Genomic DNA, 16097 nt, shown 5'->3' on the forward strand with positions numbered 1-16097 from the left:
CCATGGGGCACAGGTACTTGTGGACAGGAACCCCCCCTCCCCCGATATTCAACCCCAGTTCACACTGTCTCTACATATATTTCTGTCTCAGTTCATGCTATCGGATTGACTCTGCATCTCATAAGAATCCCAGAATTAATCCTTAAACAGCATTGCAGTCAGTGTGTTGAAAAATCCTTTGGTAAACGCAATGGAAGTACATCGAGAATGTATCACTTATTACTATAACATCCGAGATAGTTTTGGTCTGACGTAATAATCTTTCTCGGGTGTTATCATAATAGGTAATATATTCTCTATTCACTTCCGTTGCGTTTACCTAAGGATTTTTCAACACACTGACTGCAATGCTGTTTAAGGATCAATTGTGGGATTCTTACGAGATGCAGAGTCAATCCGATAGCATGAACTAAGACAGAAATATATGTAGGGGGGAGGAGGGGGGTCCTGTCCACAAGTACCTGTGCCCTTGGGGTCATGATTTGAACAAACTCAAATCTACACTACCTGAGGATGCTTCCATATCAAAATGACTAAACATGACTTTGCTGTTCTAGAGAAGAAGATTTTAAAGATTATTTTTCCTTTATTTTCCTATTTAAAACTTTGAACCCCCATTGTGGCTTCACCCAAACCCAAAAAAATTCAAATCTACACTACCTGAGGATACTACAATATCATTATGACTAAACATGGCTTTGCTGTCCTTGAGAAGATTTTTATAGATTTTTTCCTACATGTTCCTATTTAAAACTTTAACCCCATTGTGGCCCCACCTTTTGGAAGGGACACCCTTGCTCATCATAACTATATGATTAGTTTGTTTACTTAATACCCAAGAAACAGAATGCATTTTTTCTATATAATCAATAGAGCCTCAACCCCACAAGAACCCCTAAACCTTGGGCTACATATTTCACAATTTGAAAAGGGCACCCTATGCACTTGATTTATGTGTTGGATACCCAGGAACAGAGAAGAAGACTTTCAAAGAATTAATTCCCTACACCCCTCTGACCCAGAGGCCATGAAATTCACAATTTTGGAAGAGGCGTCCTTGCTCATCATAACTATGCAGGAAGTTTCTTTGTTGAGTACCCAAAAATGAAGAAGAAGATTTTGAAATCATTAAGTCATTTTTCAATATATAATCAATAGAGCCCCCCCCCCCCCAACTGAATGAATGACCCAGGGGCTATGAAATTCAAAATTATGGAAGAGGCACCCTTGCTCATCATAACCATGCAATTGGTTTATTGACTTAATACCCAGGAGCCGAGAAGAAGATTTTCAAAGAATTAATTTTCAATCTATAATTAATAGAGCCCAGCTCTAACACCAAAAATCCTGACCCATGAAATTCAAAATTTCGGAAGAGACACACTTGCTCATCATATCTATGTATTTAGTTTGTTTGCTGAATACCCAGAAGCAGAGGAGAAATTTTTTAAGGAATGATGCATTTTTATGATATATTCAACAGAGCCCCATCCTAACACCAGAACCCCTGACCATGGGGACATGAATTTCACAATTTTGGTAGAGGGCTCAATGCTTATTACAATGAAACCAACAGTTTGACTTCTTGATGTCCAGGAGTAAAGAAGATTTTTAAAGATTGCATTAATTTTGATGGTTTTAGTTCACCCCACATGCTCCAGGGGGGCAGGGGCCATTAATTTCACAATTTTTAACCCTTTATCCATAGATGCCATATGCCAAAATTGGTTGAAATCGGTTCCCTGGTTCCTGAGAAGAAGCTAAAATTGTTCAAAAGTTTACGACTGACATACATAGCATGACGTATGATGACTGAAATAAACAGATAGCAATAGGTCACCTGAGTGACTGACTCAGGTGACCTAAAAAGTGGTAGGCTTCAGCCTAAAGCTGTAGAGTTTACACGTATGCAGGTGACTGATGAACAGGCCCATTATTAACAATAATTTAATATATAGTTCAAGTGTGCAAGTTAATAATTGTTTACATTCTTAAAAGCATTTACATCTGTTGGAAGTAAAACACAAATAATTCTATATATTAACAAGAAATGTTGAGAAACATATGACCCCCCCCCCCCCTTTTTTTTTTTACCAACTTTGGTTAAAATTGGCCAGTAGAAAAGGATTTACCAAGAGAAAGTTTTAAAAATGTAACTCACTAAGCAGTAATTAATTAACAGAAATTGCACTGAAGTCTACGGAGACAAACGAATTTTTAATATAAAAATTCAAATAATATCAATAAATACTCTGGTGGAAAGATGCATCAAATAATTAAAAATAGAATGACAATTGAAAACAATTCTTTTACCATATAGATTTTTTAAAATTGATTCTTATTACTTAAAAAAAGGGAGATAACTCTTCAACAAAGGTCAAGGTCATTAATTAGGACAAGTTCCATTCTTACGTGCTAATAGTAATAAATGGGAATTATGTCTAAATATACTGAGTATTCCACATGTACACATCTGTTATGTAGTCAAATTTATTGAATCTGAGGCTATTAGGGATGGAATACCTTAAGCCTTTCACTCAGTTGAATTAAGGAAAAAATTGGCTTCAGTAATCCACTAGTGACACTTACCTTCATCATCACTGTCTTCGGAGTCTTTTCCCTGAAAAATAATTAAAAACAGGTATTTTCTACTTTTTTTCCCTCTCAAAATTAGGAACATTTTAAAGCCACTGCTTTGAGAAAAAAAAATTATACGAGCTCATTAAGAGACTCTTCATAAGTTTATATCGCCAATGAAATTACCTATACAGTGGTTACATGATAATCCGGATGCAAATAACCTGGTTGTTTTAACTTCCAAATGAGATACATTGGGAACTTATTTTTACATGCCTTAATACTTTATATCACAATTAGCATACTTGATTGTGATAGAATTCGGCCGAGCCGAACCAAGCCGGGTAAACCCCGGTATGCTCTTAGAATCAAGCGAACAGGCTGATGTAAAGTAATAGAAATATTGTATTTCTATCGTAAAACATTATCTAGCATAGAAAAGGACTACACTTTTTGCAAATATGTTCATTTCACAAGCGTACCTCGATCAAAAGCTTCACGTCTTAAAACAAAAAACTTTCAACACTATCCCCAAGGATGCCATGTTGAAGCCACCCTAGCCTATCAAATTTTTCCAGCTCAATCGGCTCACCCGGCTTGATGCATGCGCAATACCGGCTCAGAATCAAGTGTGTCGCCGGTCATCGCCGGTTTACCCGGGCGCGCCGGATGGTCAGAATCAAGTATGCTAAATTACTTAATGGAACTCTTTCACAGTGGAGATAGGAAACATCAATTGGATGGGACAACCCGCTGTTGAATACACTGGGAGATCGATCAATGTAGATTTTTAAAGGACATATAAGGAAGAAGTGCTGCGGAAATATCTTGCTGAATGTTCGCGCACCATGCTGATAAAATTTAGGAGATACAGTTGTCTTGTGTTACATTTTTGTGGATATTTTCCAAAAGCGGACTCTTCTAATAATAAATTCAACCATTTCTTTCTGATAAACGTTACTCTTGGAAGTCTAAACATTAGAAATAAGATGACTTACTTTCTGAAGTGCAACCATTGGCAAGAGATTGTACACTCCTTTCAGGATGCTCATTGTTCAAATCATTCGATTATCACTAGCATATGTATGCTCCGAAAATGATGCGAGATTTAGAGCTTTCTTGACCTTATTTTTAAAAAACTACAGTAAGTTAGATGACCGTGATGTAATAACTATATTACGTACTTCTTGGTACAGGATCCTGTACCCTTTCAGGCCATCATTAAAAATATCATTGTTTTCCCTAACCTGAATCTAAAATCTCAAGTTGGGTAGGAAGGTAGGTCAATTATTCTTTTCTGATAGCAGTTTTGAAAATACACTCTGAACAAGATGTGTTTGTGAATCACTATGCCCCTGATGGTAACACAATTCTGGAGTGGTACATAGACTACAGTGCAATAGTTATGGCCAATGTTAAAGTTTTTCAAATGTAGGTCAAGGGTCACAGTTGAGTTCACATGATCAAAAATTTCTGTACCAATGGAAAGGTCTTGTCGGTGTGTTCCCGTTTTGCACACATTTGATAATTAGGTATAGAACAATAGGTGTGAAATGTGTTTTGATAACAATTCTAGTCTGATTTCTGGTTAGGATTTACCTGTATTTTACCTATGCATTCTAGAGAAGAATAATAAATATTTATTTAATGTATATAGATTTTATTGGAAAAGGGGGGATTCATTGAATATTTTATTCAATATTAATTATTATATCTAGAAAAAATATCTGCCATTTCTTGAAAAATAAATAATTTTAAAGCTGACAATTCATAAATTCACTTTGATTACTATTCACGATTAATTACCGTATTTGGCTGAATATAATACGCACTTTTTTCCCCAAAATATTTTCTGTGAGAAAGGGGTGCGTATTTTACACCACAATGGGATTTTGATAGGTTTTTCTTTCATGTGAAACACGGCTATCATACGCACATACCGTAGTATTACCTAGAGACTTATGCAATTTCTTGCTGTTTATCGCCGTATTGAAAACTTCGGAAAGTTATTGTTGATATGTAGGCTTGTTAAAAATGTTATATTTATAACCTTTTGATAGTTAAATTAAATTTAAAAGCAAGTTAAAATTAATTTGAGCTGCGTGTTCATCGTTTCCGTGTAGGCCGCCATTAACGATGTTATTTATAGATGTTCACACATTCCTTCGCCACGTGCTTCCGTAATCATAGTACACATGTACCTAATCAGTCAGACACCGGTCAAGAAAGTAATAAGTCATTTTTTAATGAAATACAATAAAATAAATTTTATTTTAGGTTTTAAATAACTCAGTGAAAATTCATTTCAACATAAACACCCCTCTATACGTCCCAATGAATGGAAGCCAATGTTGTGAACATGTGCGCTTGTCACTTGATAATTACCCCTCAACACCCCTCCAGGCAATTAAATTGTTTACCAACTCCAAAGCATTGTTTTTACAGTTAGAGCACTGATTATTTACTGCCCTTATTAATGGCTTTGATTATTTTCTTTGTTAAAAATCGGGGGTTGGTTTATGATCTTTCGTATGTGATTACGACACATTAAACAGTTAAGCGCTTGTAAATGGAATTTTACTTTTTCTTATATTGGCCTCGTGTTAAAATAATTGAGAGTTAAGAAAGGAAATATGAAGTATGTTGAAACTTAAGTGTTATCATTTACTCGTGCTCTGTAGAAAATAAGATATTCACGAAGATTACCTCGATGTATGAAGACATATATCCCACCTTTGTACATCATTTTTCACAGCTTTGGAGGTGTGTTGAAAACTTTACACGCTTGTTAAATTTGATTTTATTTTTATAACATCAGCTATTTATTTAATTAATTAATTTCAAGTTCAAAAGAGGAAAATCGTAGTCTATGAATACTTTGATGTTGCAATATCGCTTGCCCTGTTCAATTTACGTAATTTTCAACATGATTACCTTAAACTAAAAATAAATATGACAACTGTTAAACTTGCAACAAAAGCTCGTGCTTTGTTGAAATAAAATTATTTCTACAAAGAATAGTTAGAATACGGCGACGTATAGTTTCAATATCACCGTATGCTAAAAAAAAAAAATTAAAATAAACTCTGTTAATACTTTAATGCAACATTATCTCGTGCTTTGTTAAAATAAATAATCTTCAGATTGCCGCGATATGGAAAGTCAAGATTAAGAAATAAAAACACATTTGAATAAAATATCGTGTTCTGTAAATTTTCGGCACTTTATCTCCGCGCCGATTTTCATATCAAATTACCGCGATTTTCAAAAGTTCAGAACACCGCTTGGTAAAATTTACTGCTGCGTATAATACAACCGAACTGCGTTTTTTCCCCCAGTTTCAGGCTCAAAAAGGGGGGTGCGTATTTTACACCAATGCGTATTATATTCGGCCAAATACGGTATTTAGTAAAAATTTCTATTTTGTTATTCAAGTAAAGAAATCAGTTAAAATGCACTTATTTTTTTTTTAATTCATATTTTATTTTCCTATTCTCTCTCTATAGGTTCACCTCTTTCCTATTTACTGTATGATACAGACTATACCAATTAAGTTATTATCTCACCTGGACAAATTCCTGTTTTGCACACATTTTTTGTATGCCTGAAATTCAAATGTGTGCAAAACGGGAACAAACCGGTCTTGTCATAATGAACACTCATGTCAAATATTAAAGCCTTACCCTTGACAGTGCAATAGTTATGGGCTAGGTTAAAGTTGACAACAGACAGACAGACAGGCAGACAGGACAAAAACAATATACCCCCGGGATCTTTTGATCCGGGGGCATAAAAACTGAATAATATCTTTATGAATAAGAAAGAACAAAAGAAACCGATTTTTAAACTGAATATCATACAAATGAAATTTAAAAGCAATATGTTTGGTATTTTAATTCACAATTATTATTCATTTGGGCTTGTGAAATATCTCAGGCCAGTGTAAATTTATTGAAATCAAATATTTACAAAAAGACAAGATTCACAAATACTCAACCATCGGACATTCAAAGTATGTTATTTTAAACCTACTATCATCTTCAAGTGCTTACACAGGCAAAATGTCAAGAGCATAGCATATGGCACAGTGATTCTAGTGTTTCGTTTTGGAGTCACAACCTCATTTAGGAGCTTATTCTAAGTCACGGGTCTCGATGTTGGACATAAAGACTGGTCAGTGGAATGATCCTTCGACATATTTAGCTCCATTCTTTAGCACCCCTTTTTCAGCTCCTTAAAGTTTTTGTGTTTTAATTTAAACATTTCAGATTTCCAACATTTGGGCATGAGGATCACTGAAGAGACATAATTTGTCTAAATGTGCATCTGGTTCATCAAAAATTGGTACCGTATATGATTTATCATAAAAATGTAGGTCCAGTGTCGCAGTATAGATGTTGGCATGAAAAATATCCCTTACTGATGCTTAATGATCAATGGTCACAATTGCCAAGTAAAAGTCTAAATTTGGAGACCTCTGCCAGGCAGATGTTCAAATGTTGTCCACCCAACAATTTTTAAAGGGATTTTAAATCAAAGAAACAACCGATTTTCAAGGGCCTAACAAAAGAAAAACACTGGACGTCTAAACAAGCCCTACCATAAGCCAATTTTAAAGATTTCAACACTATTTGGAAAGAGTGTACATGCATGTATAAACAATATTTAATTCAACCAAATCATAGCAAAAACTGATTAAAATGCCATATATCTAATGTTTTAGTCATGAAGTTTAACCCATAAATAAAAGGAATGAAAAAACGTCTGAATTTTATTTATCAAGATGAATTTAAAAAATTACACAAAGACATATTTACAACTCCTATGGTCCAAATATAGTAAAAACAGGATCATACGTAAACTGTGTATTAGATCAAAACAAATGAAATGCAGTGAAATTTATTGATATATATACGCAAGGTGGGCCCCTCGTCTGCTCATGAGGCAGGCTTTTCATATTTATCATTAAACACCCATTAACCAGTTCATTAAAAACACAATATCTGTCATGATTACCCGTGCATTACAAATATGACCTTGGGCACTTGTCACATAACAGGAATTTGGCACTATAATTCAGGTACATTTGTATTTTTTGTTTATATTTTATTTGTTTAAAAAAATTAACATGTACATGTACATTACAGACTTTACGTAATGACTGCATTCAAAATCGCCCCTCGAATATGAGCTACATCACTAAACCGGGCGAAAAAAATCCAGTTATTTATACCACTAATTTGAAATTAATTTTCCCATACTTCAGCCAGTTAAGCATGATTCCTAAGGAGTGACCAAGACTACTGAACACTTTACTAATAAACAATTTATTTAAAGCCCCCTGAGTATAGTTCATGTAGTACATACATCTCACTGTTACATACCGGGTTGTCGTTCTTGCTATACGATATATATACATAAAGGAAGGTAACTTTTATAAACAAAAAAATTATACATAAAGGAACGTAACTTTTATAAACAAAAAATCCGCGCATTCAACAAACAGCGATCTTGTCAGAAGAGAAAAAAACGTGAAAATTACAACCCATGAAATTGATCCCCTATACAGTAAGGCATCCTCACAATGTCAAGGGTCCTGAGTCAACACGTTGCCATTGAACCCCTGACAGAGATCATTCATTTTTTAAAGGTTTATCAAATTAAAGCTTTTAAAGTACACAAATATCGGGTATCAGGAATCAGTTGATACCTCAAATGTAGGTGTTACAAGTTGTTTATCAACGAAAAGTTTAATGTGATTGGTTGAGAAATAAGACAAAAAATCAAGATTTGCAAATTCCCTGTAGTTGCAGCAGTCATCCGAAAAAATATCAAGAGAACTTTGTCAGAGGTCCATTTACAACATGTTGACTCGGGACACCTGATGTGAGGATGTTACCAAGGATGCATTTACTGACCAAGTTTGACGATTCTAAGCCAAATAATTTTAAGTTGTGAGCTTGACCTGGTTTTCCCATATAATCTTAATCAAAGGTTACAGTGACCTAATTTTAATGTGTGACACACCATTTACCCAACACTGCAACATTTGATTAAGTTTGATAATTCTAGGCCTTATAATATTTTAATCTAAAACAAAATGAGTAAGTACAAAAAAAACATAGGTAAGGCCACATAAATTTAAAATTTAGATTCTCATCCTAATTTGCTAAAAAATTGGGGTGGGTGAGCGGATTTTTTATAATTGAAAGTATCAACAAACCATTCGTACACGTAATTTTTACATTATGTTAATGTCAATATGAATAGATTTTATTGTTTTCATATTCTTTTAAATATCTTCAGAAGATTCTTGTTATAGAAAATTAAAATATTTATAGTTTTATTAACAAATTATCAAGTACACAGATACGACACATGCCAAACAAAATGAGGTACTGATACTTATAAATTGCATATGCATGTTTTCTCATTGGCCTTTCCCCAAATACCTTATAGTTTTACCAACAACTCCTCCTGTTCTGTATGATTATCACAGATTTCCACTGTCCTCATACATTCAATCGTTCTTGAGACTTGACATGTTCGACATTAAAATATATTTGCAAAACAGGAATGAGGATTGTGTAAATCTGTAAAATATTCTACTGAAAAGCTTAGGCCTGAACAGTTTTAAGATTTAACATTTCCTTAGCACTATTATTCTCTGAAGTCTTTGGACGATGTTTTATTTTTTTTTTAATGCGAAATCACATACAACTGGAGATCGTTATTTAAAACTTGACCATGTGCATTTTCTTCGTCTGTTTTTACTTGGTTAAAATCTCTTTAAACTTGCACATGCCAGTGATGGTATCTAGATGTGTTTATTTGTTATTTTTGCTTTTCTGCCTTCTCTATACTGACAAATGATCTTTTCCTTACATATTTAAACTGCTTTTATTGCCGATTTTTCTCCATTCTTCACATAGTTTTTTTGCTATAAATATCGCCACGCGACTTTTAATTCAGACGGGAGATAACTCTTAAATTTTGACCCAGATTCTTGATGAATAAAAATACATGAAAATAAAACGTTTGGCATCCAAAAAGCAAAATAAAAAACAACGGGGCGGGGCACTTTGAGAGGGGCGGGCGGGGATGAGAATCTAAAGATTAATTTTACCTGGCCTAATCAAAGATTAAGAAGCTCACCTCGACAAATGTTATCTATAAGTAAGGCAAATCTTACATCAGGGGTGTGCAATTAAAAAAATTAAGCACTAGCCCACGGGCTAGTGGCAGCAATAAAGTTACTAGCCCCAAGTAAAAAGTTACTAGCCCAAATGAAGGGGGGGGGGGGGGGGGTTAACAACTAAAGTTTATCGTTGAAAAAGTCAGGGTTTTAATGTCCTTCTTTTAAAATTAAAGTTTAATTCTCACTAAGTTTAATTCTCACTAGTAAAATTAAATCATGTATAAATAAATAATTATGATAGTAAATAAAAATGAATTCAAATAAATTATCTTATCTTAAATGAAATGAAAATCATTTTTTTTTCATCTTAAATCATTAAATTTGCTGGAAATATATTTTATGTAAACCACACAACACTTATCTTTCAGTTGATTGAGTGGTTGCAAATAATTTAATGAGATATCTGCATGTGTATTTACCATAAACAGAGGAATAGAGGAAATTCGGATTAGATAAAAGCGATCGTTTTTGAAAGTAAATAACTCAGGTGGTACTGCAAAATTGATAAGATTATGGAGATTTACGAAAAATAGGAGCATGCTGCCGAAAATTTTTCATTGCTTGATAATTTAATAGCAAAAAATGAGTGAAAATACCGATATTGATTTTCATGTATTACATATGTAGTTTTAATTTTTACTAGCCCAAGGGGCTACCTCCGTGCAGAAAACTACTAGCCCGACCCCAAAAAATGGTAGCCCCGGGCGTCGGGCGATGCTAATTGCACACCCCTGTACATCATATTTTTTTTTAGTTTGTGTGCATTCCAAGATCCATATCCATGCAAGTTTGGTTTAAGTAAGACTTACAGTTACTTGGAAATGGATCTGCTCCAAAAACTATAACTTGTTCACTAATCAAGAAAATGTCTGTCAGTTCCAACATCTGGAGAAAGTCTGGAAGTGCCCCTCCTTAGATTCAAGTTTAATCATAACAGGCCATATAGTTTTTGAGCTATACCAAAAAGAATACCCTGGTCACTCATCTGGAGAATGTAGGTCAGATTAAGCATCTGAAGCAAGTGTGGTAGTGTCCATCCCTAGATACATCATCCATACTAAATTGGTTAAAATATGGATAAAATTCACTCATCTGGAAAATGTACATCAGATCCTGCATCTGAACGAGGAAGTGTACATCCCTAGATGCATCATCCATGCAAGTTTGGTCCAGGTAGGGTTGGGAATGGACCTGCTCCAAAAACTTTAATCTGGTCACTCATCTGGAAAATGTAGGTCAGATCCAGCATCTGAAGCAAGTGTGGTAGTGACTGTCCCCAGATACATCATCCGTGTAAGTTTGGTCAAGGTAGGGCTTATAGTTACCTGGGAATGGACCTGCTCCTAAAACTTTAACCAGGACACCACCGCTAACTCCGACGCCAATGGTATAGCATAAGCCCATCTCGACTTCGTCGAGGTGAGCTAAAAATTAAAAAATTTTCTATCATAATGAAAATAGCACATCTTTATATTGTGATTAAAAAGTGTACGAATTTTCAGACAAATCCATGCAGTAGTATCTCAGAAAATGTTGAGACAAAATCATGTCTACAGACAGACGGACAAACTGATTCCAATATACCTCAACCCCCACGTCTTAACTATGTTTGCAAGGGGTATAATTAAATAGCCTTATGAGTAGTGGTTGTAAAAACAAAACACTTACAGATGCAAGATGAGTAAATATTCTGGATAATATCTGAACAATCTGAACAATTTGCTTGAGACATGGCCATCTGGATTAACATTGCACCACTGCATATATTTTCAGAAAATTATTAGACTTTTAAGTAACATGGATTTGTTCACTCTTTAAAAGTAAATATCCTTGATACTTACACCATCTTCTTGACCACCCATTCCCATGCCTCCCATATTGTTCATCATCTGAGGAAAAAAAAATCATTTTAATTAACAAACCATGAAAGAATTTTTGTAATCCTTTTGAGGTTGAGGCAGTGATCAGGCCATAAGAAGCAGGAGGGATACATTTCAAACTATGGCTCTTAACTTCAATGCATGGAACAATCAAAACGAAAGCTTCAGTGAATTTTCAATGTTTTCATTACTCAAAGATGATAATTTATCACAAGATACTTTTTATAAGAAAAACAGTCACAACAATAATTCACTAAGCTTGGAGTGACACTTACTCCCACTGGATTATCCATTCCACCTAAGCCACCCATTTTTGACATCATCTGTAATTGTAATCACATTATGGGAATTAAACGTGGAGATCTATTCCCATAATTCACAGGAAGTATATGTTCATATAATAATCAGGCTAAAAAAATTCTTAAGGACAACAGGAGATGCAATCTGTTTATTGCCCTTCCCTCTTAAATTCATTTTTACAGTCAAGTATTTTTCTTTCAGAAGTTTCACTTTTCATTGTGGGTAATAATAAATCACAGTTAACAAAAGCCTGAAATTTGTAACCATATAAGTATATTTACATTTATTTTCCCTAATATTCTTTGCAATTTAAACAAGAGGCCCAAGGGCCTTAACAGTTACCTGAGTATAACATTGTAATAAAAATACAATGGCTGATGAAGATTTGTTTCCCAAGAGCAAAAGAAACAAGAGATGTTTGTGAAACACTTTTGTCCCACCCCCAAATAATTAGAATTTTTCAAAGTCCAAGGGGCATAACTCTGTCAAAAATTGCTCAATCGTACCCAAAACAGAACTTGAATTCGATTATTTTATGATAAATCTGTATACCAAATTTAATTTGAGTATGTGCAACCTCTGCGACGAAAATGAATGGAAACTGTTGGTGGACCGATAAACAGACAGACTGACCGACCGACTGACAGCAGCAAAGCAATATGCCCTCCCTTCTTTGAAGGGGGGCATAATAAGATAATCAGGGATAAAAAAAAAATAGTCTAGTACTCATTAGCAAATCATAATACTTGTAAGTGCTAATACACTCCCAGGACTCAAAATAATTGATGGCCCACTGGTTTGGGACCAGTAAATTTTGGATTTTGGCTAGCGCTTTGCAGAAATATTCTTAATAGTAATATTCTTAAACATCATAATGTTTTCTAAATGCTATTTCACCATGGTGGACACAAGATACAATGTATTATTAAAACAACAGTGCAGTTAACAAGGCCTGTGCAGAATCTGAAAGTGGCACTCCTAAAGGTGATTAAGAATCAGGATTCCATGGTGAAGAAATATGATTATTTTTAACTGTTGGTTATTAAAATTGTAAAATAAACTCATGGTTACATTAAATATACAGAGATAAGGTATTTTTGTCCCATTTTTATTTATCTTTTATTTACAAAAAATTTTGAAATCTAAAAAGTTAGATAAAATGATAAATTCTCACCAAATTATGTATAAGCTTACATAAAAATATCCTAAATGGTTTCTTTAAAACTAAGCAAAATGCAAATTAAAGAAAAGTGAGGTCAAGGTCACAGGAAAGTGCAAGGTCAAATGTTTCTGATGCAGTTGAATAGCTTTCACTAATACATATCAGCATATTAAGTTTGATAAAAATATCATGAATGATTTATTTAAAACTGAGCTAAACACTAATCTTAAAAAAGTGAAGTCAAGGTCAAAAGAAAGGTCAAGGTCAAAATGTTGATGCAGTTGGAAAGCTTACATTAGTATGTATTAGTATATGAAGTTTGATAAAAATATCATGAATGATTTCTTTAAAACTAAGCTAAACACTAATTTTAGAAAAGTGACATCAAAGTTAAAGGAAAGGTCAATGTCAAAAAATGTTGATGCAGTTGAAAAGCTTATATAAGTATGTATCAGCATATGCAGTTTAATTAAACTAACTTGAATAGTTTCTTAAAAATGATCTAAACACAAATTTTTAAGAAAGTGAAGTCAAGGTCAAATGAAAGGTCAAGGTAAAAAATGTTGATGCAGTTGAAAAGCTAACATCAGTATGTAACAGCAAATGAAGTTTGATTACATTATCTTAAATGGTTTCTTTAAAACTGGGCTAAACACTAATTTAAGAAAAGTGAGGTCAAGGGAAAGGTTAAGGTCAAAAAATGTTGTTGCAGTTGTATGTTTCAACATATGAAGTTTGATTACCCTATCTTGAATGGTTTCTTTAAAACTGAGCTAAACACTTATTTAAGAAAAGTGAGGTCAAGGTTAAAGGAAAGGTCAAGGTCAAAAAATGTTGATGCAGTTGAATAGCTCTCATCAATATCTATCAGCATATGAAGTTTGATAAAATATCTTGAATAGTTTCTCTGAAACTAAGCTTTGAACTGAGCTAAACACAAAGCATGACAGAAGGACGGAAGATGGACATGACAAACTATATATGGCCCAGCCATATTCATGGTGGGGCATAAAAATTCTTGCATAATTCATTTATCAATTACACTATTTACAGTGATTATTCTCAAAGGAGAAAAGCACGGGGAAATAACTTCTTGCAGTAGAGCACACATTTCCTTACATAATCAATGAAGTCCTGTCCAGCACCAGAACACTTGACCAAGTGGTCCAAAATTTCGCAAATCTGGTAAAAAACCTTTCCTCATAACAACACTGTACTCTGCCTCCTAGATGTCGTGATGATTCTGTGAATTGGCTAAAATATCTGAAATATGTTTGGGGTCAAAAGGCCGACAAAATACGGGCTTTAGCAAGCCCAAAATAGGTTAAAATGAGGGACAAAATTGAAGTGTGACGTTTGTTCAACAACTTTTACATCATGACCTGGCTGAATGAACTGCATCACCATTATATGAAAGTCTGAATCATCCCTATTGTTTGTGTTTACCTTACTTGGAGATGAAAGGAAATGTCAGAATAATGCAGATTAGATCTAAACATGGACTAAACAACTTGAATTTTGCAAAGGGATCACTGCAAAAAAAGAAAGTACCAAAATATTGCAAACACTTGTAAATATCAGATTCTTGGATTCAAATTAGCGGAATTCCGCTAAATATCGGAACAGAATCATCACTGAGATGTCCAGAAGCAGAGAAGATTTTCAATGAAATAATGCATTTCACTATATAATAAATAGATCCCTGCCCTAACATGAAAACCATGACCCAAGAACCAAGTATTTCACAGTTTTGGAAGAGGCATCCTTGCTTAGTATAACCATGCACTTACTTTGTCTGCTAAATACACAGGGGGAGTGAAAGACACTTAAAAAATCTATACATTTTCGCTTTATGATCAATAGTGCCCTGCCCTTACACCAGAGCCCCATGTCCCAGGGGACATGTTTCACAAGTTTGGAAGAATTGCATGGTTATAATAAGCTAGGGTGCCTAGCTTATTATAACCATGCAATTAGTTTATCTGCTTTATATAAACCCAGGAGCAGAGAAGAAAATTTTCATAGAATTAATGCATTTTCCTTATATAATCAATAGAGCCTCTCTTTTAACAACAAAACCCCTGAGTGACCCTGGGGAAATAAAATTCACAACTAATCACCCTTTGCAGAGCTGTTGACAAACTTGCACACTATTTAGGTTTCAAATTTTATATGTTTCTGAAAACTATATCTGGTCCAATTAGTTTTTCTGTTTTTTTCATCTTGTTAGGGTTATCGTTCTTTAAGGTGCTTGAGATTTTAAACATCGAAAAGCCCTCTGTTTTTGTTGAACGACAAAAAAGGTCTAGTTTATTTTATATTTTTCTTTATCATTTTCCGTAGTTTACAGGTTCCCAGAACTTTTAATGAAAGTTGATGGATTCATGCATGATTTCCTATTTTGCATTTCTTTAATTAAAAAATCAAGCACAGTACCTTTTTTCATCCAATTAATGTATCTTTATTAACATTATTGCACCCTTTGACGTAAATGAATATGACTGATGAATTCAAAGATATTCCAATTTTTTTTTAAATTCTATATTTGCTCAAAGTCAACTACATGATCTATAAAATTAAAACAGGCATATGAATAAACAACAGCAATTTTATAGAATTCTCAGCAGGGGAGCTCATATTGGTAACCCAAATTAAATCTATAATTAAAAATTAATAAATTTTACAAATAAACTACGTAACGCCTGCACCAGAGTTCATATTCTAAGAATACACTACGTATGTGGTGATGTCTGTAAACTATATTTAGATTTCCCTTGCATGGCAATTATCCTAAATTCAATTAAATGTCTACGTTCATTTTCGATAGACAGCTCTGAAATAGCCAAAAAGAGAGTACGGTGGTGGTTAGGGTTGGCTTATCTAAGTTACTGGCAAATTTAATGAATATGACAATTAACAAACAATAGTTTCATTATTTCATAACACATCATTAATGAATTATTCAATCAAAATCTGATTT

At 33.9% G+C, this 16097-nt stretch overlaps 1 protein-coding gene across 2 annotated transcripts in view; it reads right to left on the reverse strand.

The window, feature by feature from the left end:
- LOC133188461 (prostaglandin E synthase 3-like) overlaps positions 1-16097 on the reverse strand; it is an 82189-nt gene that overhangs the window by 7809 nt on the left and 58283 nt on the right. Inside the window, exons 6-8 of one of the 2 annotated variants that reach the window (XM_061323900.1) lie at positions 11931-11978; positions 11617-11664; positions 2590-2620 (exon numbers count right to left, since the gene is read on the reverse strand). In XM_061323900.1, coding sequence (XP_061179884.1) covers positions 2590-2620; positions 11617-11664; positions 11931-11978 — 127 coding nt within the window. The remainder of the gene's footprint in view (positions 1-2589; positions 2621-11616; positions 11665-11930; positions 11979-16097) is intronic. The other variant, XM_061323901.1, reaches the window with a different exon arrangement.

Source organism: Saccostrea echinata, unplaced genomic scaffold (genome assembly GCF_033153115.1).
Source record: "Saccostrea echinata isolate AGI-Se365-2 ecotype Australia unplaced genomic scaffold, CSIRO_AGI_Sech_v1 ptg000016l, whole genome shotgun sequence".
In the NCBI taxonomy this organism is placed as follows: Eukaryota; Metazoa; Mollusca; class Bivalvia; order Ostreida; family Ostreidae; genus Saccostrea; species Saccostrea echinata.